Source organism: Callithrix jacchus, chromosome 5 (assembly GCF_049354715.1).
Source record: "Callithrix jacchus isolate 240 chromosome 5, calJac240_pri, whole genome shotgun sequence".
In the NCBI taxonomy this organism is placed as follows: Eukaryota; Metazoa; Chordata; class Mammalia; order Primates; family Cebidae; genus Callithrix; species Callithrix jacchus.
Genome location: NC_133506.1, coordinates 37,803,807 through 37,830,329, shown reverse-complemented (window position 1 = coordinate 37,830,329; position 26,523 = coordinate 37,803,807). Strand labels below are relative to the sequence as shown.

The 26,523-nt window shown below is 40.4% G+C and overlaps 1 protein-coding gene across 21 annotated transcripts in view; it reads left to right on the top strand.

Moving 5' to 3' along the window:
- Window positions 1-26,523, top strand: part of PTPRT (protein tyrosine phosphatase receptor type T) — a 1,160,468-nt gene that overhangs the window by 731,802 nt on the left and 402,143 nt on the right. For all 21 annotated transcript variants that reach the window (XM_078371705.1, XM_008995950.5, XM_035302876.3 and 18 more), the window contains exon 8: window positions 4,905-5,201. In XM_078371705.1, the coding sequence (XP_078227831.1) occupies window positions 4,905-5,201 (297 nt within the window). The remainder of the gene's footprint in view (window positions 1-4,904; window positions 5,202-26,523) is intronic.

Genomic DNA, 26,523 nt, shown 5'->3' with positions numbered 1-26,523 from the left:
CAGCAGAAGCTGGGTTTGGCAGATGAGGTTTAGAGGGGTCAGACTGAAAGCATGAATGTTTCCATCACATTCTAAAAACTAGTTTCCATTGTATCGGATTTGAGGATATGCTCTTGCTTGAATGCAAAAAAAAAAAAAAAAAATTACCCTTAAAGAACCTGCTGACACACTGAAGGGGACAGAACAAGGACTGTGGAGTCAGGGAGTCTTAGTTCAGCTCCCAAGAACAGGTCACCATCTGTTCATCTCACAGGAACTGCCCCTCAACAGACCCTGTGCCATGTGCTGAGGTTACTGACAAACAGAGCATGGTCCATTGCTGGGAGGGGAGGCAAACACATGAACAAGCAATTCCTGGACAGTGTGACACATGCTGAGTATGTGGGACCACAGTGCAAAGGGCCATGGCCAAAGGCTGGATGTTTGAGGGAAATGGACAGAACTCGCGCCTGAGGACTGAGGTCGCCACAGACACATATGTGAGGCCCCTGGTTTTGGGGCAAGTGGTTGGGAGAAAGGGGAATGGGGAAGGAGCTACAGGCTAAAATTTGTATTCTTAGCCCAGACCCATTTGTGATTTTGCACATCTTCGGGACAGGCTTGCGTGCTTACGTGTGTGACTGACCCATTCATGGAACTGCCCCCCAGAGAATGGGGGCTCGGCCACGTGGCCCTAGGTAAGTTACATCCCTTCGCTGAGTCTCAACTTCCTGCACCATAGGATTGCTTTCAGGACACAAGTGCAAAGGGTAGCACCTAGCCCAGAGCTGCTGTTTAATACCCATTGTCTTTCTCTTTCCCTAATGGGAGTTCTCAGATTTACAAAATGCTTTCACCTGCAGGTAATGAATCTCTAGGTTCACCAGAGTCATCCTTGCCTTTGAATACGAACTGAGATTTCCTTCAGTCTCTGAATTTTCATAGCCGTTAGGACCCCCAAAATCATCTCCCAAGATTTCAGTAATACACACGAGCAAATGTTCCAAGGTTCCTTTGCCTCTGGTCCTTGTGTTCCCACGTGGTATCTTATATTAGGCCCAAGGCATGCAGACCTCAGTCCTTTCTAGAACCCACGGGGATACCCAGGCACAGCAAACATCTTTGTTGTATTTTGAGGGCCTTGCTGGAGATGTGAAAATCACTTGGGGAACGATCATCTTGGGCTTCACCCAAAATTCTGCCGTTTGTTCACCCTCACACCTCTCTTATTCTGTCCAAGCCCCCAGTGGGCTTATTATTCTCTTCCACTGGAGTCTCAGAGGAAGTGACACTGAGGTCCCAAGGATGCAACTTCGACCCCAAACAAGCTTCAGAAGGCATTTCTCCAAGAAAGGCAATTCTCCCTAGGAGGAATACCTACTGTTAGGCAAAGGCAATTTTCTCTCTCTACAGTTCATTTTATGCTCATTAACAGCCTTCTGAGACTAGTGTAATAATTTCCACTTTATAGATGAGGAGGTGGAGGCTCAGCGATGAAGTGCCCTTGCCCAAGGTCACACAGCTAATAAGCGCCAGAGTCTGGCTTCAAGCCACGCTCCAGTCAGCACCACTGTGCCTGGGGCCTGTCATGACAGTCACACATGATCAAGAAGGAACAAGTGGCTTTTCCTGTATCCCAACCTTCCTGCCCTGGGAGAGGCTCTTTGCCGTGTGGCACGATCATGATGTTCCTGCCTGCTACTCCTTTAAGAGGAGCAGAAAGGTGTTTGTGTGCACACCTCTAGAGGTGAACTCCAGGGAGAACGGAGACCAGGGGTCAAAAGACCAGCGGTCACCTTAGCACTAAATGTGTTTGTGTCACTGCATCACCCTCTCCCGCAGGTCCTAGGCTCCTGAGACCCAAGTCATTATTGCCTTATAGTATTTTGACTTTCTCACAATGTTCTCGTCAAGCCTTTCCAGACTCCTGATGAAGGCAACATGCCTCACGTGTATGTTCTTTCCCTGGTCTCAGTCTCCGGTGGCGTCAAGGTGCGGAGAAAGCACAGATGTTTCCCACTCTGGCAGACCTCAGATCTTGGCTATACCACTCACTCTGTGACTTTAGACCAGTCATTTTGTCTCAAAGAGCTTGAGTTTCCTCTCGGACAGAGCTAGTGATGCCTTCCTCCCAGGTAGTGAGATTTACAAAATAGAGAGTGCAACTGATAATTTACAGAGACTTTTCTTACATTGCACACTACCTGTGGGGTCAGGCAGACACAAGTTCAAAACCGCAACTTTGTCACTTGCTGGACTTGCTACTCTAGAAATTCCTGTACCCTTCCGGACCTCAGGTTGTTCATCTGTGATGTTGATTTGGGCCATCCTTCCCTCCCAGGGTCATAAGATGGTTCAGAAAATAGAACCCAGCATTTGTGGCTGTGGCTCCCTCAATGGTATTTTGTTTTTGTAGTTTTGTTTGTGGGTTAAAAGCATAATGGAGATCTCAAAAATTGTATTTAATTTGGGATTTGGTACATTTTAAGATGGTCAATAAAATATGGTCTTAGCCTTAGGCTTAAATGGCTCTTCAGTGTTCCTGTTCTCGCTGTCTCAGGAGGGAGGCAAGAGTGCCATGTGGGTGAGTGTTGTATTGGGGCTTGGCATCAGTTTGGAGGGCACACCCAGGGGAGGAGTGCTGAAGAGGCCCTGAGCAGGGGGCAGTGGCTCCCTGCCAGCAGAGTTCTGGCACCTGGACAAGTGGAGAGGCTCCAGCTAGGCTAGGCTGCTGGGGGTGCTCGGGGCTTCCCAGGCAAGCAGTTTCTCGCTGTCTGTGTGCTTGTGCACCTGTTCTCAGTGCGGTCTGTACAACTTCAAGATGTTGAGCCAGCAGTTGCAACCTTACCCAATCATAATCCCCAACCACAGGGAACACATTTCACCTTCCATTCCACAGCAGGCCCTCAGCAACAGCTTGTTCAGTGTCACATTCTCAAAGTCGCCCATTTGATTTTGGGATGCTGGCTCTGCTTTGCACAAAGGACCTGTGAGCATGAGTAATTCGGCTGTAAGCTTGACCATGAATTCATCAGCAGATCAGGGACCAGGGCTGCCCACTATCCTCAACACCCTCTCTCCTGCAGCCACGTGGCCAGCTCTGCTGGCTCACCAGGTGTCCTGACATTCCTGTGAACTATGTTCCTTGCTAAGACTCTAACACAAGTTATAGGACATTTTCCCCATAGGGACAGATCAGCTAGCACCAGTAGCGCTCCCTTTTTCTAACTGCTGCATTTGCGCAGAGGTAGCCTTACCCCTAAATGCTCTGAGGGGATTGGAGCAGAGGGAACTCTAGTCCATCATTTTGCATAAGGGTGCTCCCAGCACTGCCACTCACAAGGCATTCAGGGTAGACACAGCATGTGGAACACTATTATTACTATTACATATATATTATTACTATTACTGCAAAACAAACACACCCCAGTTATATGAAGAGTGCTTATTAAGTTCTAATTCTAACTGCTGTACAAGTGTCTCATCTAACTTCCCCTTCCCCTGCAATGAGCTTAGCTACTATTATCATCATTTTACAAATGAAATAAAAAGTGGACCCAAAGAGGACACATAATTCTGTAGTCCAATAGGTATGGGGAGAAGTACTGATTTAATCTCTAACCTGTGCTTAGCTCCTCCCCGAGAAGAAAATCTGACACAAGAATTTATGGGGTGTCCATCACATGACATGTTATGTTTCTACCATAACAAATGCCTGACCCCAGAGCCAGGCATGGTGGATGATGCCTGCAATCCCATCACTTTGGGAGGCCAAGGCAGGAGGATCGCTTGAGCCCAGGAGTTTGAGACCAGCCTGGGCAACATAGAGAGACCCCATATCTGAAAAAAAAAAAAAAAATTAGCCAAGCATGGTGTAGGGCCACCTACTTGTGAGGCTGAGGCTAGAGGATCATGATTGCTTGAACTTAGGAGTTTGAGGTTGGGATGAGCTCTGATCATGCCACTGGACTGCAGCCTAGGAGACAGAGTCAGACTCCCATCTCAAAAAAACAAACCACCCCCAAGAAACGAATGCCTAAACCTCAACATAAACTGAGCTTTATACGTGAGGATTTTTGAAAGACATCTTGTTTGTTATAACCTGTCTTGTATATGAAAAATCTATTTAATGTGCATAAAGTATAAACAGAATATTCCTAATGAAATGAGACATAGACAATGTTATGCATGGTTACCTGCGACCAGGAACAGTAGGAAGCGTGGAGTGGAAGACAGCATTAGAGTGAGAAGGCATGCTCAGATTGGCTTTCAGAATGATGTTCCCAGAGGGGCCGCTTAGGGAGAAAGTGGAGAGGAGACAAGAGGGGTGGAGGACTGTTGTGAGAGGTTGGGAAATGATGAACTGTGTACTCAAGGAAAGGAGCGCAGGTCCCAAGGCAGAGTCAGCGGGTCATGATCACTGGATGGATAAACTGGGTGTTGCAGGTTGAAGCTGTGACTCAGTTTCCAGCTTGTGCATCTGGATGTTCTTGGCTGAAGAGGAGAGGCTGACCTTCAAAGGGGACAGGCTGTGGCTGAATTCAGTATAAGGAGGCAGGTCAGCTCTCAGCAGCCGTCTAAATAAGCATATCCCAGAAATGGGGAGTGTGCTGTTCGTGGTATCAAGATTTTCAGTGGCACTCTGATACACTCTTGAGAATTTAACAATTTCACATTTATTTTTATGGTTAACATTTATTTATGAGGTTTTCTATTAGATGCATGTATTTAAATAAGACAAGGGAGACTGATTTAAAGAAAAGTGTTCTCTAAATTATACTGCATGTGGCCAAAATCATGATGGCAGTGACTGAATGGTGGAGATAGGTTTGGAAAAGCTGTGCTCCCCTGTTTTAGCGGAACATATGCCCCAGCTTCCTGGTGGTCTCCTCAGAGCCCTTTTTTCTTGCCTGTATGTCTTGCAGATCCGGTGCATGGCCCACAGAACGTGGAAATCGTGGACATCCGAGCCCGGCAGCTGACCCTGCAGTGGGAACCCTTCGGCTACGCAGTGACCCGCTGCCACAGCTACAACCTCACCGTGCAGTACCAGTATGTGTTCAACCAGCAGCAGTACGAGGCTGAGGAGGTCATCCAGACCTCCTCCCACTACACCCTGAGAGGCCTGCGCCCCTTCATGACCATCCGGCTGCGACTCCTGCTGTCCAACCCCGAGGGCCGAATGGAAAGTGAGGAGCTGGTGGTCCAGACTGAGGAAGACGGTAAGCAAGGAAGGAGAGCTTACCTGGGAAGGGGGATGTTGAATCTGTTCACGGGGCCATACCAGTCAGTTAGGAGGCTTTCATTTTCCCTACATTGTTAATTCCCTCACACACACCTTTCTTTTCCAAGGTCTTCAATGAACGATGATGTAAGCTGTGCATTGCACACCTCCAGGAGGTGCTTCTCCATCACAGTGACTGCCATAGACATGCACTCAGCTTTGGCCCTTTTGTACCTCCACTCCTCTTCTCACTTTATACCAGTGTATTAGAACATTCTTGCATTGCCGTAAAGAAACACCTGAGACCAGGTAATTTATAAAGAAAGATTTAATTGGCTCACAGTTCTGCAGGCTGTACAGAAATTATAGCACTGACATAGCTTGGCTTCTGAGGAGGCTGAGGAGCTTTTACTAATGGCGGAAAATGAAGTAGGAGCAGACACATGACATGGCAGAAACAGGCACAAGAGAGAGATTGATGGTGCAGTGTCACACACTTTTAAACAACCAGATCTGCGGGGAATTCACTCACTATCGCGAAGGCAGCACCAAGCCATGATGGACCCAGGTCCGTGATCCAGTCACACATCCAGCATTGAAGATTACAATTCAACATCAGATTTGGGAGGGGACAGATACCCAAACTGTATCCACCACCTTCTCTGTCCAAGGCTTGACTGCACCAATGCCTCTGGAAAGAGAAAACATGCAACACATTGTTTAAACATGTTGAATTTGGAAGTCAGACAGTGCTGAATTATGTAAGAATTAAAAAGCTTAGCATACACATTGGATGCACCCAGAATTGAATACTCGCTTGGCTGTATGACAGTCATGTCAAACTTAAGGTATCTGAAAATGAACTAATCTCCAATTCTATACTGGCTTTCCCTGTGGTCCTCATCTCAATGAACTGCACCTAGTAACTCAAGAGAGAGACCTAAAGGTCAGCCTAGGAGCCTCCATGTCTCCCTCCCCACCTCACCCCAACTCCATACCCCACAAGTTTCTAATAAGTGTGCTTCTGCAGTTTATCTTCCTCATAACTTGAGACTCCAAGAACCTAGAGCCACTACTGCTAGAACATATAACTTTTCCTGACTCTCTGTCCTTCCCCATGCCATGTTTCTTGCTTGGAATGACTTCTCCTCTATGTTTACAAGGAAACCTCTATTGATCTTTCAAGTCTTTGCTCAATTGTTACTTCCTCCAGGAAGCATTCCTTGACTGCCGCAGATTGACTTGGATGTTTCTTCCCAGGCTCACCGCAGTTACCTTAGTGATAGGCTAGAATTAGCCAATTCTAGGACTTATGTACCTAGGAAATACTTCCTTATGACCATATTTCAGTTTCCCCTCCAGCCACGCTGCCTCTTACCTTGTGGCATGGCTTTAGATAGTTCCCCAGAATCAGAAGCTTCATGAATAGGTGACTGATTAAGAAAGTTTTCCCAGGGGAGACTGGGAGGGGAGTAAGGGAATTGGGACAAGGAAGGGGAGAAAACCAAGGTGCAACTTCTGGCCAAGTCCAGCAAAAAGTGACGGCAACCTGAGCCTTCACTGTTCAGGGTGGGCCATACATCACAGATGTCCTAAGTTAGGCAAGGAAGCTGCCAGCCAACAGTTAGGGGCTGGGATCTGGAGGAGAATTTCGGAAGTAAAATTTCAGGAACTTTGTCTCTGCACATGTAGGCAAAGGATAGAGGTGCACAAAAATGGTATAAAAAGATCTGAAAGGGTCTAGCGAGAGCACTGTCATTGTCAGCTGCATAAAGAAAATACTCCTATTGGCCAGGCGCAGTGGCTCACACCTGTAATCCCAGCACTTTGGGAGGCCGAGGTGGGATCACCTGAGGTCAGGAGTTCAAGACCAGCCTGACCAATATGGGTAAACCCCGTTTTTACCAAAAATACAAAATTAGCCAGGCATGGTGGTGTATTCCTGTAATCCAAGCTACTCTGGAGGATGAGGCAGGAGAATCGCTTGAACCTGGGAAGCAGAGGTTACAGTGAACTGAGATCCCGTCATTGTACTCCAGCCTGGGCAACAAGAGTGAAAGTTGGTCTCAAAAAACAAAAAAGACCCCGCTTGACTCAGTTTAGCCTTAGAACTTGAAGATAGGACTTCTACCATGGCAATTCTGTCTTGTACATTTTTTAAAAATTTCTTTGTGTGTGTGGGGGTGTGTGGGGGGTGTGAGTGTGTGTGTGCGTGTGCGTGTGTGTGTGTTTGTGTGTGTGTTGCTGGGATTCAGTAGGATCTAATACTCTTGTTTTTATATAAGCAAGTTCTAAATACCTCAGAATTATGACCCTGAGTAGAATCCAGATTCACATTCTCAGCTGTAAAATCTCATGGAAAGATAAGGGAAATAGTGCCAGCCTCTTCTCACTCTGCCTCTAATTCTCACTTCCACCAAATCCCATCCTAGAGCTGGAAGTTTTACACAGTCTACCTTCATGATCCATCCCTCCCTTAAACCCTTCCAGTTCATCCCCATTGCAGACCCCACACACTGGACTTTGGGGTCATCCTCAGGGTAGACTGTGTAGAACTTCCAATTCTACAAGATTTCCTTAGATCTGACTTCATTGTTTCAGAAATGTGTAGCCCCTTCCACCAACAGGTAGAATTATGCACTGTCAGACAAAGTACACTCTGGAGCCAAGCATGCCTGGGACAAGTTGTTTAACCTCTTAGTGCCTTGGTTTCCTCATCTATAAAATGGAATTATTTAAAATACCTGTCTTATAGATTCTTGTGCACGTTAAGTGGGATAATATATAAAGAGATTGGACATTGATTGAATAAGTCATAGTATTTCCATCAACACAATGTAATACCATAGAATCATAAAAAATAATGATGAAATTCTGTAGTAACTGCGATGAAGTGATTTCCAGGATATACTGAGTGAACAAAAATACAAGATGCAAAGTATATCAATTATACTACCTTTTATATAAGAAGGGAGAGATAGGCTAGGCACGGTGGCTCATGCTTGTAATCCCAGCACTTTGGGAGCCCAAGGTGGGCAGATCACAAGGTCAGGAGTTCAAGACCAGCCTGACCAACTTGGTGAAACTCCTTTTTTACCAAAAATAAAAAAAATTAGCCAGGTGTGGTAGTGCATGCCTGTAATATCAACTGTTCAGGAGGCTGGGAAGTGGAGGTTGCAGTGAGCTGATATTGTGCCATTGCCCTCCAGCCTAGGCAACAGAATGAGACTCCATCTCAAAAAAAAAAAAAAAGAGAAGAGAGGGATGGATCATGAGAGTTTCTGTTATCTACTAGCATAGATAAATAGCCTTGTGCATATGTTGTTTGGTTCTTATGGCAATGTATCTTTAGGATAAATTCCTAAAAGTGGGATTGCAAGAGTCCGAGAGTAAGTGCATGTGGAGTTTTGTTAGCTGTTGAGAGGTACTCTTCCATAGAAGTTGTACAATTTTGCATTTTCAGTAGCGATATAGATTCATTTAATCTTAACACCAAATGTGAAGGAGAACAGAGCATTGTTTTTCCCATTTTACAAATAAGGAAATGTAGGATCCCATATAGTAATTATATATAACATAATTGATTATAGTTAATAACATAATATATACTATAATTATAGAATTGATATTTTATACAATTAATTACATATAAAACATGTATTATTTCATTTAACATCATCCTTTTTAAAAAGCTCATGCACTTTAGTTGTAAGGAAGACTGACATATCTCAGGAGTGAGTACCTTTATTAAGTGTACATTTCTAATGAGCCGATCATCGGGTTTCTCAGGTCACAGTAAACTTGAAGGAGGCTGCATGTTGCTAAGGATGAGTACATCTGTAGTAACAAGATGTGGCACATAAAACCTGGAAAAGGGAGAAGTGAGGGGAAAAGCAGAAAAAGCAATAGCAACAAGGTAGTAAGTAAAGCATTCCAGAGTCATTTAGTGTAAGGGTAAAAGCTATTCACACCTTAGTGAGTCCTGAAGCCATCCCTTTATTAGAGATCAGTACATTTGAGATATTTACAAAGATGATCTTGAGATATTATAAAGGGTAAAGAGAAATGCAGTTATGTTTTTTGGATGCCCACTATGAGCGAGGCATTGTGCTGATACTCTCCATTATTACAGTCAATTCTCAAACACTGTGATGTAGATGCTATTGATACAGTTGTGCAGAAGAGTCAATAGATTTCAAAATCTTACCTGAAGGGCCCTCCCTGACCACCTGATATATAATTCTATTCCTGGCCAAAATCTCTCCCATTCTTTTCTGCTTTATTTCTCTCTATTTTGTGCTATATATTGATTACTTTATTATCTCTCTATAAGGGATATCAGCTTAATGAGAATAGAAACTTTGTTTTGTTCACTCTGCTAGTCAATAGTATGGGCTCATTAACTGTTGTTGAATGAATAGATGGATGAATGAATGACTATTCCACATCAAATTCCATACCGTTTTCATGATACCGCAGTGTCCCATTTATGGGTATTGTTTGTGAAGTTGGGGGATATGTATGACGTATGTTAGCTATATTCAAAGCTAACTCAAACTAACTTGCATCTCTTCCCACCTCCAAGTTCAGTAGTACCACATTCATTGCTTCAAAGCAACCATGGTGTAAATATTTACACCATGGAAACTGGCAAATTTTTGTTTTTATTTTTCCCTGAAGAGCAAGTTGTGAATCATTTAGTAGCATACCACTGCATAGTTCAATTAAAAGGTTATAGTTAATGACTTAAGTTGTAAAGATTTATCTGGAACAAATATGTTTTCTCCAACACAACTAGGAAATATAAGACTAAAATTATCTAAATCTCTTTTATTACGTTTGTTCCAAGCCTCTTTATAATGAATGAAAAAGCAAATATGGCAACTGAAGTGCAGAGACCTAGACAAGAAAAGTAGCAAGAGAAACTGCTGTTGAATTGGGCAGGGCTCTCTGCTTTTACATATGCTACCTTGGAATTTCTCATATCTGCCCACAAAGTTCACTGTTGTGAACCTGTTTTCAGATGTGGAAATAGATCCGGGAAGGGTGGGGAGTGGAGTGGAGGGGAGGGGAGGTGAGGAGGGGAGAGGAGAGGACTTCTCTTGCTAACACTCTGTCCTCCTTTATGTTGAAATGAAAATTTTCCTTAAATTACCACCTGACTTTGAGGCACAAGAAAACATCTGGTTTAATTACAGTGAATTTACATGAACCCACTGACAAGAAGCACAGTTAAAATTAGCAATTTTAGTGTGCTTTTTTTTAAGAGAATGAAATTATAAAGTAATTAACCTTTGTTGTAGAACTCTGTCAAAAGGATGGAAAGGATAGAAGAAGAAATGAAATTGTGGAAAGGGAAAATGTGGCTTCATTAAAGAATTACAAAGAATAAAGAATGGAAAAGCAACACAGAATTAGAAGATAAGACAAAAAAGGAATTTTTTTTTTTTTTTTTTTTTTTTTTTTTTTTTTTTTGCCAAGATGTCTTTTTACAATGAGAGACAGAGAGAGAGACCTAATTTAATCAAAGGAAAGTAAGTCTATCTCATGTAAAGGACATCTTGACTATGGAATGGCAATGTGGTGGGTGGAAAGAACCTCTTATTTGGGCTGAGACACCCTGATTTTGCTGCTAAAAGATGCTATGACTGCCTCTCAGCCTTCTGGACCCACAGATCTACCAGATGATAGAAGAAAGGGGTGATTTGGAAAATGCTTTGGAAACAGGAGCGTCTGAGCTATATCCAGTCTTCATCCACGACTTTCCTATGCACCTTTGGTTAAAGGACTTGCGTTCTGTACACTTTAGTGCCCCATCTGTAAAGTGCCTCTCTACAGAGGCTGTAGTACATGAAAATCTATGTGCAAAGCCCTTAACTTACTCTCTGCCAAGAGCTTTGCTAAGTGGTGTGTGGCTAACATCAGACATCATAGGCAGCTTTTTATTTCAGGGTGTTTAGGAAAAACAAAACCAGAGATCTATGCGAAATTTCTGTTTGCCCTGGGCAAAGGTCCACTTTTAAATAACCTCTAACCCCTCTGTAATCTCATTTTCAAACATTTTACTCTGACCACATCTCTTCTCTCTTCAGTCTATTCCCTCTGGTACTGTAGCTCCAAAACCTCAGCCCCACTAGGACTTGCTCCCCGTTGGTTGCCCTCATTCCCTTCTCTACCCAGCTGATCCTTGGCTGATCATTCCAGTTACCTCCCTGCATACTGCCCCAAAACCTCAGCCTCATTCTCATTTCCAGGTTTTCACAACCCTCCCTCCGTCTGATTTCCTGCCTGTGCTAGGTCTTTCCTTCCACAGCTGCTGCACACTACTGTGCTAACCACTGTCACTGGAAGCCGGAAGCACCACGGGAGCTGGTTTTTAAAGGCACCTGGTAATAAGGTCTTTCCCTGCCCCAGTCATCCCTCTAGTCTCCCAGAGAGTATTTCTCCCATCTTCAGACCTTTAGCACATCCACCTGTTGTCACTTCCACAAATGACCTTGTTACCTAGTGGACTGAGAAACTGAAACCGTTCAAAGAAATTCCCTCCAACTCTCACTGCCCACATGTTGCCCACCTATTTGACCTCCCCCTCACCTCTGTGTTTCTATGAGCTATTCGTTTTCTAAATAAAGGTCCGTTTCTCTACTTAATGCACCAAACACTACTTACTATTTTTTTTTAACTCAATGTCATTGCTCCAGCGATTGTCCCCCTTCCACCCTACCTCAAAATTTCCCTCTGTAGCTGGTTATATTCTCCCATCTTTAAAAAGACAAAAAACACAAACACCCAGCTCTGTCTTCTCCTCAAGCTATTATTCCATCCCCTCTTTATGCATTCATTCTTTCTATTTATTCTTGAATCCTCTCAACCAAAGTTACTTAGATCCCTGCCATTCCACCAAAACATTTCTTTCAAGATCACCTGTGACCTTCATGTCACAAGATCCAATAGTTATTACTCAGAGTCAGATCTTCTTATTTAACCAATTGGCAATATTTGACACAGCTGGTTGTTAAATCCTTCTTAAAATGCTTTTTGTACTTTGCTTTCAATTCATCAGACACTTCTAGATTTCCTCCTTCTTCAGTGGCTTCTCCTTTGTTTTTGTTTTAAAGATAGGGTTACACTGTTTCACAGGCTAGAGGGCAGTGGTATGAGCAGCTCACTGTAACCTCTGACTCCTGGGCTCAAATGACCTTCCCACCTCACCCTCTCCAGTAGCTAGGACACGTGAGATAGGCACATATAGGCATGTATCATCACATATAGGTATGTGCCAGCATGCTCAGCTTATTTATTTATTTTTACTTTTTACTTTTTTGTAGCAACAGGGTCTCATTGTGTTGCCCAAGGTGATCTTGGACTCCCAGCCTCAAGCTGTCCTCCCATCTCAGCCTCTGAAAATGTTGGAATTGCAGTTGCTGGTTCTTTTTAAACAGCGTTTATTAGTCCATTTTCATACTGCTATAAATAACTGCTTAAAACTGGGTCATTTATAAAGGAAAGAGGTTTAATTGACTCGGTTCAGTCCTGAGGCTGGGAAACCTGAAGAAATTTACAATCATGGCAGAAGGTGAAGGGGAAGCAAGGCACTTTCTTCACAAGCAGCAGAAAGGAGAATGAACGCAGGACAAACTACCAAACACTTACAAAACCATTGGATCTCCTAAGAACTCACTCACTATCATGAAAACAGCATGGGAGAAACTGACATCATGATTTAATTACCTCCATCTGATCCTCCCTTGACGTGGAGGAATTATGGGGATTACAATTCAAGATGAGATTTTGAGTGGGGACACAGCCAAAATCCCAACCTTACTGGGCCAATTCTTGGGACTTTTTCTCGTTCACATCCATACCAGGGGCTGGCCAGATCTTAAAGGATAGGCTTTGTCCACAAGGGGATCTGTAGCAGCTACTCAAGGCTGCCATTGTAGCAGGAAAACAGCTAGAGACACTGGATAAACAAATGGGTGAGGCAGTGTTCCAATACAATTTCATTTACAAAAACAGGCAGCTGGTTGGATTCAACCCAAGAGCCATAGTTTGCTGACCCTGGATCCACATTCATTTCCCTAATTATTTCTTCCAGTCTCCTGGCTTTAAAATCCATCCATATGTTAATAATGTTCCCAATTGATACCTCCAGGCTAGACCTCTCCCCAGCCCTCCAGAGTCATTTATCCATCTGTCTCCTCAACCTCTCCACCTAGATTACTAATCAGCCCATGGAATTAAACACCTTCCAAATGTGGTAGTGTATATAATCTTTTACCAATAAATGTAAAGTTTAGGTGATATGGCAAAATATTAATTTAAAAACTTGAGTCAAGGAAAAACAATTCTATATAGTTTTACAACAAGTAAGGGAATAGAATCAGTAATTTAAACTTTTGCAACAAAGTACACATCAGTCCCAGGTGACTTCATAAGTACAATTATGAAGGAATTTGTAATCCCAATCTTACACACTTTATGAGACAGGAAAAAGATGAAGCACTTCCCCCTTGAATTTATGACAAGACTGTAGCCTTGATAACAAAAGCAGAAGAGCTTATTAGGAGAAAAAAAAAGATGCAAATACCCTAAACAAAATATTAATAAACAATCCAAAATTGTATAAATATGCAAAAAAGTAGTTTATTTTAAGAAATTAATGTTAGTCTAACTTAAGTAAACCTGTTTGTTTAATTTGCTACAGTAACATACTAAAAGAGGGAAAACACATATCATTACTATAGTAGATACAGAAAAAGCATCAGTTAATGCTCAGCATGATTTAAAAAACAAAATATTCTTGTATGCTGGAATAAAAATGACCCCCTCAACCTGATAAAGATAACTAAAAACCTACAAACACCATACTCAAAGATGAAACAATATCATCATTATCTTTAAAATTGGAGATGGACATATCACCATTTCTATTAAAGACTGTATTGGTAGTATCGTTGAAGATAAGAAAATAAAAGTTTAAAGATTGGAATCGAACAAAACTGTTATTAACTATACATGCTACAATTATCTATGTAGATAATCCAAAGAAATCTGCACACAAATTATTAAAATTAATATAAGAATATAGCATGTTTGCCAAGACGTTAACATTAAAAAGTCAATTGCATTTCTATTAAGCTAATAAATGTGTGGTATTTTCTTTTTTTATAATATATATATTTTTAATTGCATTTTTCTAGGATACATGTAAAGAACAAAGAACATGCAGGATTGTTGCATAGGTACATACATGGCATTTCTCTAATGACCAGTGATGATAAACATTTTTTTCATATGTTTGTTGATTTTCTATCCTGAGACTTTGCTGAAGTTCTTATCAGTTTAAGGAGATTTGGGTCTGAGATGATAGGGTCTTCTAAATATACAATCATGTCATCTGCAAATAGAGACAGTTTGACTTCCTCCTTTCCTAATTGAATACCCTTTATTTCTTTTTCTTGCCTGATTGCTCTGGCTAGAACTTCCAATACTATGTTGAATAGGAGTGGTGAGAGAGGGCATCCTTGTCTAGTGCCAGATTTCAAAGGGAATGCTTCCAGTTTTTACCTATTCAGTATGATATTGCCTGGGGGTTTCTCATAAATAGCTTTTATTATTTTGAGATACGTTCCATCGATACTTAGTTTACTGAGAGTTTGTAGCATAAAGGGCTGTTGAATTTTGTCGAAGGCCTTCTCTGCATGTATTGAGATAAACGTGGTTTTTGTCTTTGGTTCTGTTTATGTGGTGAATTACGTTTATAGACTAGCGTATGTTGAATTAGCCTTGCATCCACGGGATGAAGCCTACTTGATCCTGATGGATAAGCTTTTTGGTGTGCTGTTGCAATTGGTTTGCCAGTATTTTTTTTTTTTGAGACGGAATTTTGCTCTTGTCATGCAGGCTGAAGTGTAATGGCATGATCTCAGCTCACCACAACCTCCGCCTCCTGGGTTCAGGCAATTCTCCTGCCTCAGCCTCCTGAGTAGCTGGGATTACAGGCACATGCCACCATGCCCAGCTAATTTTTTGTATTTTTTTTAGTAGAGACGGGGTTTCGCCATGTTGACCAAGATGGTCTCGATCTCTTGACCTCGTGATCCACCCGCCTCAGCCTCCCAAAGTGCTGGCATTACAGGCGTAAGCCACCACTCTCAGCCCTGCCAATATTTTATTGAAGATTTTTGCATCTATGTTCATCATGGATATTGGCCTAAAGTTTTCTTTTCTTGTTGAGTCTCTGCCAGGTTTTGGTATCAGGATGATGTTGGTCTTATAAAATGATATGGGGAGGATTCCCTCTTTCTGGATTGTTTGGAATAGTTTCAGAAGGAGTGGTACCAGCTCCTCTTTATATGTCTGGTAGAATTCTGCTGTAAACCCATCTGGACTTGGGCTTTTTTTCACTGGTAAGCTATCAATTGCTGTCTCAACTTCAGCCCTTGTTATTGATCTATTCAGGGTTTCGACTTCTTCCTTGTTTAGACTTGGGAGGGTGTAAGTGTCCAGGAATTAATCAATTTCTTACAAGTTTACTGGTTTGTGTGCATAGAGTTGTTTGTAGTAATCTCTGATGGTGGTTTGTATTCCTGTGGAATATGTGGTGATATCCCCTTTATTGTTTTTTATTGCATCTATTTGATTATTCTTTCTTTTCCTTTTTATTAATCTGGTAGTGGTCTGTCTATTTTGTTGATCTTTTAAAAAAAACCAGCTCCTGGATTTATTGATATTTTCATTGTTTATCCAGTCAACATTCAAGAGCCAGTTGTTCAGTTTCCATGAAGTTGTGTGGTTCTGAATTAGTTTCTGAAAGCTGAGTTCTAATTTGATTGCACTGTGGTCTGAGAAACAGTTTTTTATGATTTTCATTCTTTCGCATTTGCTGAGGAGTGATTTACTTCCAATGATGTGGTCAATTTTAGAGTAGGTGTGATGTGGTGCTGAGAAGAATGTATGTTTTGTGGATTTGGGGATTGTGGGAGAGTTCTGTAAATGTCTATTAAGTTTGCTTGGTCCAGGTGTGAGTTCAAGTCCTGGATTTCCTTGTTAATTATCTGTCTCATTGATCAGTCTAATATTGACAGTAGAGTGTTAGACTCCCAGTATCATTGTGTGGGAGTCTAACTCTCTTTGTAGGTCATTAAGAACTTGCCTTATGTATCTGGGTACTCCTGTATTAGGTATGTATATATTTACGATCCTTAACTCTTCTTGTTGCATTGATTCTTTTACCATTAAGTAATGTCCTTCTTTGTCTCTTTTGATCTTTGTTGATTCAAAGTCTATTTTATCAGAGACTAGAATTGCAACTCCTGCTTTTTTTTTCTCTCTCTCTCCATTTGCTTGGTAGATCTTCCTCCATCCCTTTATTTTGATCCTATCTGTATCCTTGCATGTGAGATGGGTTTCCTGGATACAGCACATCGATGGGTTTTGACTTTTATCCAGTTTGCCAGTCTGTGTCCTTTGATTGGGGCATTTAGGCCATTTACATTTAAGATTAATATTGTTATGTGTGACTTTGATCTTGCCATTTTGATGCTAGCTGGTTGTTTTGCCCATTCATAGATGCAGTTTCTTCATTGTGTTGATGCTCTTTACCATTTGGTACATTTTTGGAGTGGCTGGTACTGGTTGTTCCTTTCTATGTTTAATGCTTCTTTCAGGAGCTCTTGTAAAGCAGTCCTGGTGGTGATGAAATCTCTGAGCAATTGCTTGTTCATAAAGGATTTTATTTTTTCTTCGCTTACAAAGCTTAGTTTGGCTGGATATGAAATTCTAGTTTGAAAGTTCTTTTGTTTAAGGATGTTGAATATTGGTCCCCACTCTCTTCTGGCTTGTAGGGTTTCTGCTGAGAGATCCACTGTGAGTCTGATGGCCTTCCCTTTGTGGGCAACCCGACCATTCTCTCTGGCTGCTCTTGGCATTTTTTTCTTCATTTCAACCCTGGTGAATCTGACGATTATGTGCCTTGGGGTTACTTTTCTTGAGGAATATCTTTGTGGTGTTCTCTGTATTTCCTGGACTTGAATGTTGGCCTGTCTTGCTAGGTTGGGAAAATTCTCCTGGATAATATCCTGAAGAGTGTCTTCCAGGTTGGATTCATTCTCTCTGTCACTTTCAGGTATACTTATCAAATGTAGATTAGGTCTTTTCACATAATCCCTTATTTCTCAGAGGCTTTGTTCATTTCTTTTTACTCTTTTTTTTCTCTACTCTTGCCTTCTCGTTTTATTTCATTGAATTGATCTTCAATCTCTGATATCCTTTCTTCTGCTTGATTGATTCAGCTATTGAAACTTGTGTATGATTCGCAAAGTTCTTGTGTTGTGTTTTTAAGCTCCCTCAATTCATTTATATTCCTCTGTAAGCTGTTTATTCTCGTTAGCATTTCTTCAGACCTTTTTCAAGGTTCTTAGTTTCTTTGCGTTGGTTTAGAACATGATCTTTTAGCTCAGAAAATTTGTTATTACTCACCTTCTGAAGCCTGTTTCTATTAATTCATCAAACTCATTCTCCATCCAGCCTTGTTCCCTTGCTGGTAAGGAGTTGTGATCCCTTGGAAGAGGAGAGGTGTTCTGGTTTTGAGTATTTTCATCCTTTTTGCACTGGTTTCTTCCCATCTTTGAGGATTTATCTACCTGTGGTCGTTTGGTTGGTGACTTTCAGATGGGATCTCTGAGTGGATGTCCTTTGTGTTGCTGATGAAATTATTTCTTTGTTTCTTAGTTTTCCTTCTAACAGTCAGGCCCCTCTGCTGTAGGACTTCTGGAGGTCCACTCCAGAAGTGGAGTGGACCTGCTTGCCTAAGGTCACCTGCAGTGGCTGCAGAACAGTAAGGGTTGTTGCCAGTTTCTTCTTCTGTTATCTTTGTCCCAGAAGGATACCCGTCAGATGCCAGCCTGAACTCTCCTTTATGAGGTGCCTCTTTGGTTATACAGGGGTCGGGGAGCTGCTTGAGGAGACAGTCTGTCCCTTATAGGAGCTCAAGTACTGAGCTGTGAGCTCCATTGTTCTGTTCAGAGCTGCTGGACAGGTACATTTAAGTCTGCTGCAGTGGAACTCATAACTGCCTTTTTTTCCCAGGTGCTCTGTCCCAGGAATGTGGGGCTTTATTTATAAGTTCCTGTTATTCTTCTGCCTTTTTTCAGAGATACCCTGCCCAGAGAGGAGATACCCTAGTCACAGTCTGCCAGCAGAGGCATTGCTGAGCTGCTGTGAGCTCTGCCCAGCTGCTGTGTAAACTTCATTGCAGTTTTTTTTATAGGGGTATAGTTAGAACTGCCTGGGTAATGATGGACTGTCTCTTCAATGGCATACTACCTCAGTAATGGTGGACTGCCTCAGTAATGGTGGATACCCTTCCCCCCACAGAGCTGGACCGTCCTGGGTCCAGTTGTGCTTGCTGTGAAACTCTCAATCCACAGTGTTTCAGATTGTTGGTCTTTGTGGGGGTAGGACCAGCTGAGCCAGATCACCTGGCTCCCTGTTTCAGACCCTTATGTCAGTTGAATGAGCGACTCTTTCTCTCAGGCATTCCAGTTGCCAGATGAAATGATGCCCAGATTTGTGTGAGTTTTTGTTTGGAGACCCACTATGCTGGCTGAAACAGCCATGCTGGAGACTCATGGCACTTTTCTGCCTGTGAATCTCCTGGTCTGTGGGCAGTAAAAGTTTGTTAGGAAATGCAGTGATCACTCACCCTCTGCATTTTCACTGGGAACTGCAATCCAGAGCTGTTCCTATTCAGCCATCTTGGATCCTCTGTCAAACATGTGATATTTTCTTAAAGACACTATTTACAATAACAATAAAATATCAGGTATTCACTAATACATTTAACTAAGTTTTCAAGATGCACAATATATGTATAAAGCACTGAAAGACATTAAAGAAGGCCTAAATAAAGGATATACCATGTTCATGGATGAGAAAACCAATTATTATAAAGACATGATATTATCTTCCAATTGATCTATAATATGTGCAATACTGAAATTCAAAAATCAAACATTTTTTGAAAAGGTACAAGCTAGTCCTAAAGTGTTTATGTAAGGAGAAAAGGTAAGAGTTGTCAAGACAGTCCGGAACATGAAATACAAGGTAGCAAACTTGACCAGATAGCAATTAACTCTCATTGTTAATTAAGTTGTGATATTGACACAGAGAAAGTCTAATAGAACCATTGAATATAATAGGACATAGAAGTAGACCCATACATATGTGGAAATGTGACAGAAGTTAAAATTATCAAGCAGATCAACTGAGTGATTAAAAATATTTTTTTCAGTCTCCCTAGGATAAGGAGAAAGAATTAAAATTGGATTTTTACTTCATGTTATACACAGTAGCACAATTATAAATGAGTTGAGTACATTTTATTAAAGGAGTAACTTAAATGTCTGTGAACATTTAGAAAAGTATTCTTGTGACTTCAGGATAGAGAAAGTGTTTCTTAAGTAAAACTCTTTTCAGTGAGTTTATTCAGAAGCAGACCCTGAGATAAATATACAAATGAAAGTAGTTTATTTAGGAGATGGTATCAGGACACACTCATGAGAAAGGGGCAAAGTGAGACAGGCAAGGGAAGAAGGTCAATACAAAATTTTTTAACAAATAATTACCATGTGAATAACTGAGTTCTAGAACACTGCTATCCCAAATGAGGTCCAAGGACCAGCACTGAGTCATTGACTCTCTAATCCTTAACACGACAAGTAAAGAAAGAGAAAGTATTTTAAAAGAAGGAGCTTACTATTTTCTTTTTTGCTTTTTCAGTTTTACTTTTACTTTAAAATTTTACTACCCTAGTAATTTATTTTTGTTGTATTTTATGATGGCACGAGTCTACAATGGATTTGGAATTATTATTATCTCAATGGCTTCAGTGTTTGAAAGAGTTTGAGAGATGCTAGTTAAAAATTTCTCAGAATTACCCAACCAAGTAGTAAGGAAACAGGGTTGTTCATCCATCAACTCCCTTTCATTGCTTGAAGGATGTTTTCAGGGCATTTTCTCTCTGGAACTTCTTGCTTTCTCTATGTGGATAACAAGTTGGCTCCCACAGCCTTTAGGTAAAGTAGCAGGTGTTTCACAGTAAGCATTGTTCAATGGGATATAGGGAGGCCATCAACAGTCTCTGCTACTGAATTTATCTTTCTCTTTCTCACATACAAAAAGTAAAAACTGATCAATTTGAGTACATTAAGATTAAGAACTGATCCATAGTCAAAGGTAACATAAAGAGAAACATGAGACACAAATTGAAAGCAGTTTTTCAGTAACACATATAGCCAATAAAAAGATTAGTATCAAACATAAGTGATAAATCTTTATAGACCGACAGAGAAAGGACAGTAATGTCCAACAAACATTAAAAGATGCTAGTAAATAGGTAAAAACATGTAAAACCTTAATGAAGTATCATTTTACACTTAGCAGATGTTCGAGAATTTTAAAACCTGATAATACCAAGTGTTTATAAACATGTAGAGAAGTAGGGACTTTCAGAACAATGCTTGGGCCAGTGCTACCACCATGTTTGAAAACAATTTGGCATTATTCTGTAAAAACAACAACAGATATGCTCTCTAGTCATAGGAATAGATCCTCTATTCCTAAGTGTACCTTAGTAAAAGATCCTCTATTCCTAAGTGTACCTTAGTAAAATCTTGTATGTATGTTCAACCTAATGTACAAATGCATGCTAGTAAATTATATTCTAAGACAGCCCCACCTGGGTACAACTCTAATGTTCGTATACTGTAGAATGGTGGAATAAATAAGAATATATTCATAAAATGTAGATGAATTAAATACAACTATGTGCATCAAAACAGATTATTCTCAAAATGATGATGAGTGACAAATGCAAATCATATAATAGAAAACACTCAATTCACATATATTTAAAAGAAATCAAGAAAAACTAAATGATATATTGTCTTGGGATAGATGTATATATTTAGAGCTTTGAATAAAAACAGAATGATTAAAAGAAAATTCAAGCCAGGTGCAGTGGCTCACGCCTGTTACCCCAGCACTTAGGGAGGCAGAGGTGGGTGGATCACTTGAGTTCAGGAGTTCGAGACCAGCCTGGCCAACATGGTAAAACCCTGTCTTTTCTAAAACTACAAAAATTAGCTTTGTGTGGTGCAGGTGCCTGTAATCCCAGCTACTTGGGAGGCTGCAACAGTAGAATCACTTGAACCTGGGAGGCAGAGGTTGCAGTGAGCTGAGATTGTGCCATTGCACTTCAGCCTGGGTGAAAAAAAAAACAAAACAAAAAACTCAAAACTCAAAAAAAAATTTTTTTTAAGAAAAAAAATCAAAGAAAAATCAGGATACTACCTGTAGTACCTGTTTTCATAAAACAAAATAATTTATTATTTATTTATTTACTGATGGGGAAGGAAAAAATAGTGATGGGCATACAGAGTGCTTCAATAGTACAGTAATGTTTTATTTCTTAGAGCAGATAGTGGGCACATGTATGTTTATTTAATGAATATTCCTTGAGCTATTCTTACATTATTACACATACTTCTTAATATAATGCAAAACACTATAAAAGAAACTTTTTAATGTAATGCAAAAACAATATGAACAAAGTAATAAAGTCCTAGCAATGCGATTTATAAGAAAGAAAAGAAAAACATTTTTAACTGAGAGGCATAAAAAAGCATTAACAAATAAAGATTTATATGGTATTACTGCAAAGGACTCATGTTATAAAGAGATGCTCTTTGCTTCCCAAAAAAGAGAAAAAAAATGCAACTGCAATAAAAATGTTGATGAAATATACTTGAAACTTTATAAAATTATTCCTAAATTATTCTGGAAGAAGACATGAGTAGTGATACCTCAAAAAAACTTTGCAAGAGAAGAATAATAAAAGAAAAAGACTTCTTCTACCAACTTTTAAAACATGTCATCTCGATGCAATACAGAAATACTGTCACACTAAAAACTGCAACTCAGTGAAATAGAACAGAAAACCAAACAACATATGCTAGAATATAAACTAATGTAATATGGTGGTAAGATGGCATTTTAAATCACTGGGGAAAGTTTTGCCTGGTCAAGTAATTGTCATTTACAATTGAGACAATTGTAAGGAATTCTAGTTAGATTTCTACCATGTATAGTATACTGAGTAATTTCAGAAATATTGAAGTGTGAGGTATAAAAAGAAAAAGATGGGAATAAAGCATAAAATAAATAAATTATAAAATAACCATTGATCTGTATTTTCCATTCATCTGGTCTGGTGTGAGAAAGAGAATTTTCTCCAAACTGGAAAGATCAAGTTCTATTAGCTTGAGTTTCCTTATCACAATCTTCATCAGATAGACCCTCCATCAGATAGACCCTTCTTAATGTCCAACAGACAGACCTTCCTCAATTTCTATCAGATAGACCCTCAGGTGAATGAATAGAATTTTCATCTCTCTATTCAGCTTACTTTCTACTCTCCATTAGTAAAGATTCTCCTCTCTTTCCAAACTCTTGATGCAACTTGTCTCTGACTACACTTTTGGTAGATGGTTTCACCCCACTTCTCAAAAAAACAGAGCCATTAGGACACTTCGATTCCTCCCTGCAAAGCATTAGCACATTTCCCTCCTCTCCTCTTTTCTCACAGAAGGAAATATACTTTCTTTCAACCCATCCCTGCTCTTGCCTTTCAGGACCCTACCATTGTCAGCTATCTCCTCTCTTTCTCACTCTTCTCTTTTTATTAGCTCTGTTTTAAAATTTTTTCCTTGGTTGCTTTAATCTTAACCTCTTTTCTTTAAGAAGGTCACCATTTTGGCTCCATATCTCATTCCTGTTGTTCTAAATTCCACTCCTTTTCACAGCCAGGATTGTTTACTTGCCTCACCTCACCTTCCACTTTCTTCTCAACCCTCTTCAGGATGGCTTGTGACGCCCACATTCTCCCTTTAATTACTCTTGGTTGGCTCATGAGTAACTTTGAGGACAGTAGGTTCAATGGGCAAGTTTAAAGCTACATCTTACTTGACTACTCAGCCATATTTGTGACTGCTGACCGGTACCTTCTTGACCCTTGTTCCTTCCTTGGATGCTCTAGTGACAACTCAGTTCCTGGTTTTCTGGTTGCATCTCTGAACACTGACTCCCCGTTTCTCCATTCATTTTCCTCCTAATTGTTAATCCTGGAGTTCCTCTTCACTTAGTCTTAGACTTTTTTTTTCTCTGCTCTATACTCTTGCCATCTATTCCCTGCCCACGGTTTCCATTTCCAAACATTGGCCCCAGTCTTCCTATATCCAACTGCTACTCAACGTTACCACTTGGATGTTCTTTGTATACCTGAAATAAAGTATGACAAAAACAGCTCACGAGCTTCCTCTCCAAAATTGGTCATCCTTTAAGGCTTCCTCTCTGTAAACAACATTCTGATCCCCCAGTTGTATAAAACAAAAGGGCTACAGTTCTCCATGACACATCCCTTCCCTCCTTCACCCTTATCTGTCACCACCAAGTCATGTTAGTTTAGCATCCCCATATCTCTGCACAGTCCATTTCTCTTCTACATTGCCATCACCCTGCTTCAAATCTCCTGTACAGTCCATTTATCTTCCACATTGCCATCATCTGAGTCCATATCTCCTATACAATCTATTTCTCTTCTACGCTACCATCATTCCAGTCCAGGAAACGATTCTTTCTCCCCAGGATAGCAGTGCAGCATCCTAACTGATTTTTCTCCTCCCCCCTTAACCTCACACAGCTAACCACCACACTGCAGCACCTCCTCCCCCTTTTGCCCTGGTAACTTCTACTTATCCAGCAACTCTAATGTATGTGCCATTTAATATCCTAACTTGCCATTCTAGGTTTTCCTCTGATTTTAATAATTCTCCTAATACTACATTCCTTTAGGTCAGAGTCCTGATTTTAAAAATATAATGAATTAATTATGAGTGTAATCATTAAATGTTCATCTCTCTTTCCAGAATACAAGCTTTATCAAGGATTTGATACTTCTCTCTTTGTTATTGTTTATCTCTAGTATCCATCACTATTCCTTGATCATATTAAATACATAATAAATATTTCTGGAAAGGAAGGATAGATAAGGGAAAACAGTAGGATTACTGACTACTTAAAAGCTTTTGCAGGCCAAGCATGGTGGCTCACGCGAGGCTGGCAGATCATGAGGTCAGGAGTTCGAGACCAGCCTGACCAATGTGGTGAAACCCTATCTCTACTAAAAATACAAAAATTAGCCCAGTGTGGTGGTGCCTGCCTATAATCCCAGCTAATCAGAAGGCTGAGGCAGGAGAATCACTTGAACTCAGGAGGTAGAGGTTGCAGTGAGCTGAGATTGCACCACTGCACTCTGCCTAGTGACAGAGCAAGACTGTCTCACCAAAAAAAAAAAAAAAAAAGCTTCTGCATGATTTTAAAAGTCAGCGAAAAACTGGCAAAAATATATTTGCAACCTATGCAATAAAGCTTATGCCCTTAAAATGAAATTACAGTTACAAGCCCATAAGACAAAGATGAGCAAAAATGAAAATGAGCACAAGGTATAGAGAATTTGCTCATAAAAGAAGCAATGTAAATGGCTAATTAAACTGAAAACAAAATCTGTACTCTCCAGTATTCTAAAAAAGATACACATACACATGCACTTAATTTTTTAAATAGTCAGTGTTGGCAAGCGCAGACATATTCTTCTGCTGGGGAGTCCAGAATGGTACAAACTTTCTGAAAGGCAATCTGGTAATATATGTCAGAAGACTTAAAAATAAAATAGTTCATTTACTTTGGCCCAGTAAATTAATTTCCATAGCATCAATCTTAAGGACATCAGCAGAATTGCATACATACTTACCTATACGCATGTCATTCAAGCCAGTAAAATGCATGGCCCCAGAGAACATCCAAAGATGTTTTTTTTAATTCTGCAATTTCTTGAGTGATAAAATAAGGTCACAATGCAATGTACACAATAGGAGTTAATGTTTTAAAAGAATATATATATATATATGCATAGGCATATCTTTTAATAAAATTTTTATATGCATAAAAAGGCTAGAAAATATCTTTGAACATGTGAATTATCAGTAATTTTGTTCTTTTCTTTTTTTAAACTTTTTATATATTCTTAATATTCAACAAATTCTGTGTATCATGTACATAATGAGCAAAACTAAATATATTTTAATTTAACAAAAGGGAACCAATTGCAACATATGGCCAAGACTATATGCAGCGAGGCGTCGCATGATGATTAAGAGTATATGCGTTAAAGCTCACAGACAGGTGTTTAGTTCCCTCTTTACAACTTAAGAGCCATATGACCTTCAGCAAGTTATTCCATTCTCTCAGCCTCAGTTCCCTTATTGACGCAAAGGAGATAATACTTACTGGGCAGAGCTGTTTTGTGGCTTAAGTGAAATAATGTAGGTAAAATTCTAACCCAAGTGTAAGTGCTTAGTAAAAGTACCTGCTTTTATAATGCCAAAATATAAATAGATCTGGTAACAATTTATTGAATTTCATTATTTCCAAGGGGGTTACAGCAGAAAGGTTGGGGAATAATTTGCTTTCTGGCTCAGCATCTTCCAGACAGTTGTAAGAACAGTGAAATCCAGCAGGAAGATGCTGGCAGAAAGGCTGACCGCCTTCAGAAGCAGTCCCAGGGAAGGTTGCATTCATTAGGACAAAATGCTGGCATAGGTCATCCATTCACATATTCATCCAACCAGCAAAAAGTTATGATCCATCTCTTTCATGCCAGGCATTGGGACTCAACAGCAAGACAAGCTAGCTTCCTTCTTGTAGCAAGGCAAGCTTCTTCTAATTGGATTGAGGTTTCAAGACACATAGTTCATGTTGGATTCAGGAATTAGTCAGAAAACTGACAAAGCACTTCCTAAAGTTAGAGAAAACTTGGCAGAGTGAAGAAAATGATACTTGGGAAGTTGATGAAAAGCTCACTTTGCATTTCTCAAATACAAATCCTAAAGCAAGCTTGTCCAACCAGCAGCCCGTGACTCGCATGCAGCCCAGGATGGCTTTGAATGCAGCCCAACACAAATTCATAAACTTTCTTAAAACGTTATGAGATTTTATTTTTGCAATTTTTAAAAATCTCATGAGCTATTTTTAGTGTATATTATGTACATCCCACAGCAATTCTTTGAGTGTGGCCCAGGGAAGCCAAAAGATTTGACACCCATGAAGCAAAGACCTTCTTTCAGATTCCCACCTGCTGGAAGAACTGGAAACTGCTATGTCCTTTCTACCCTTATCAGGTTCAGCCCATAAACGTACTT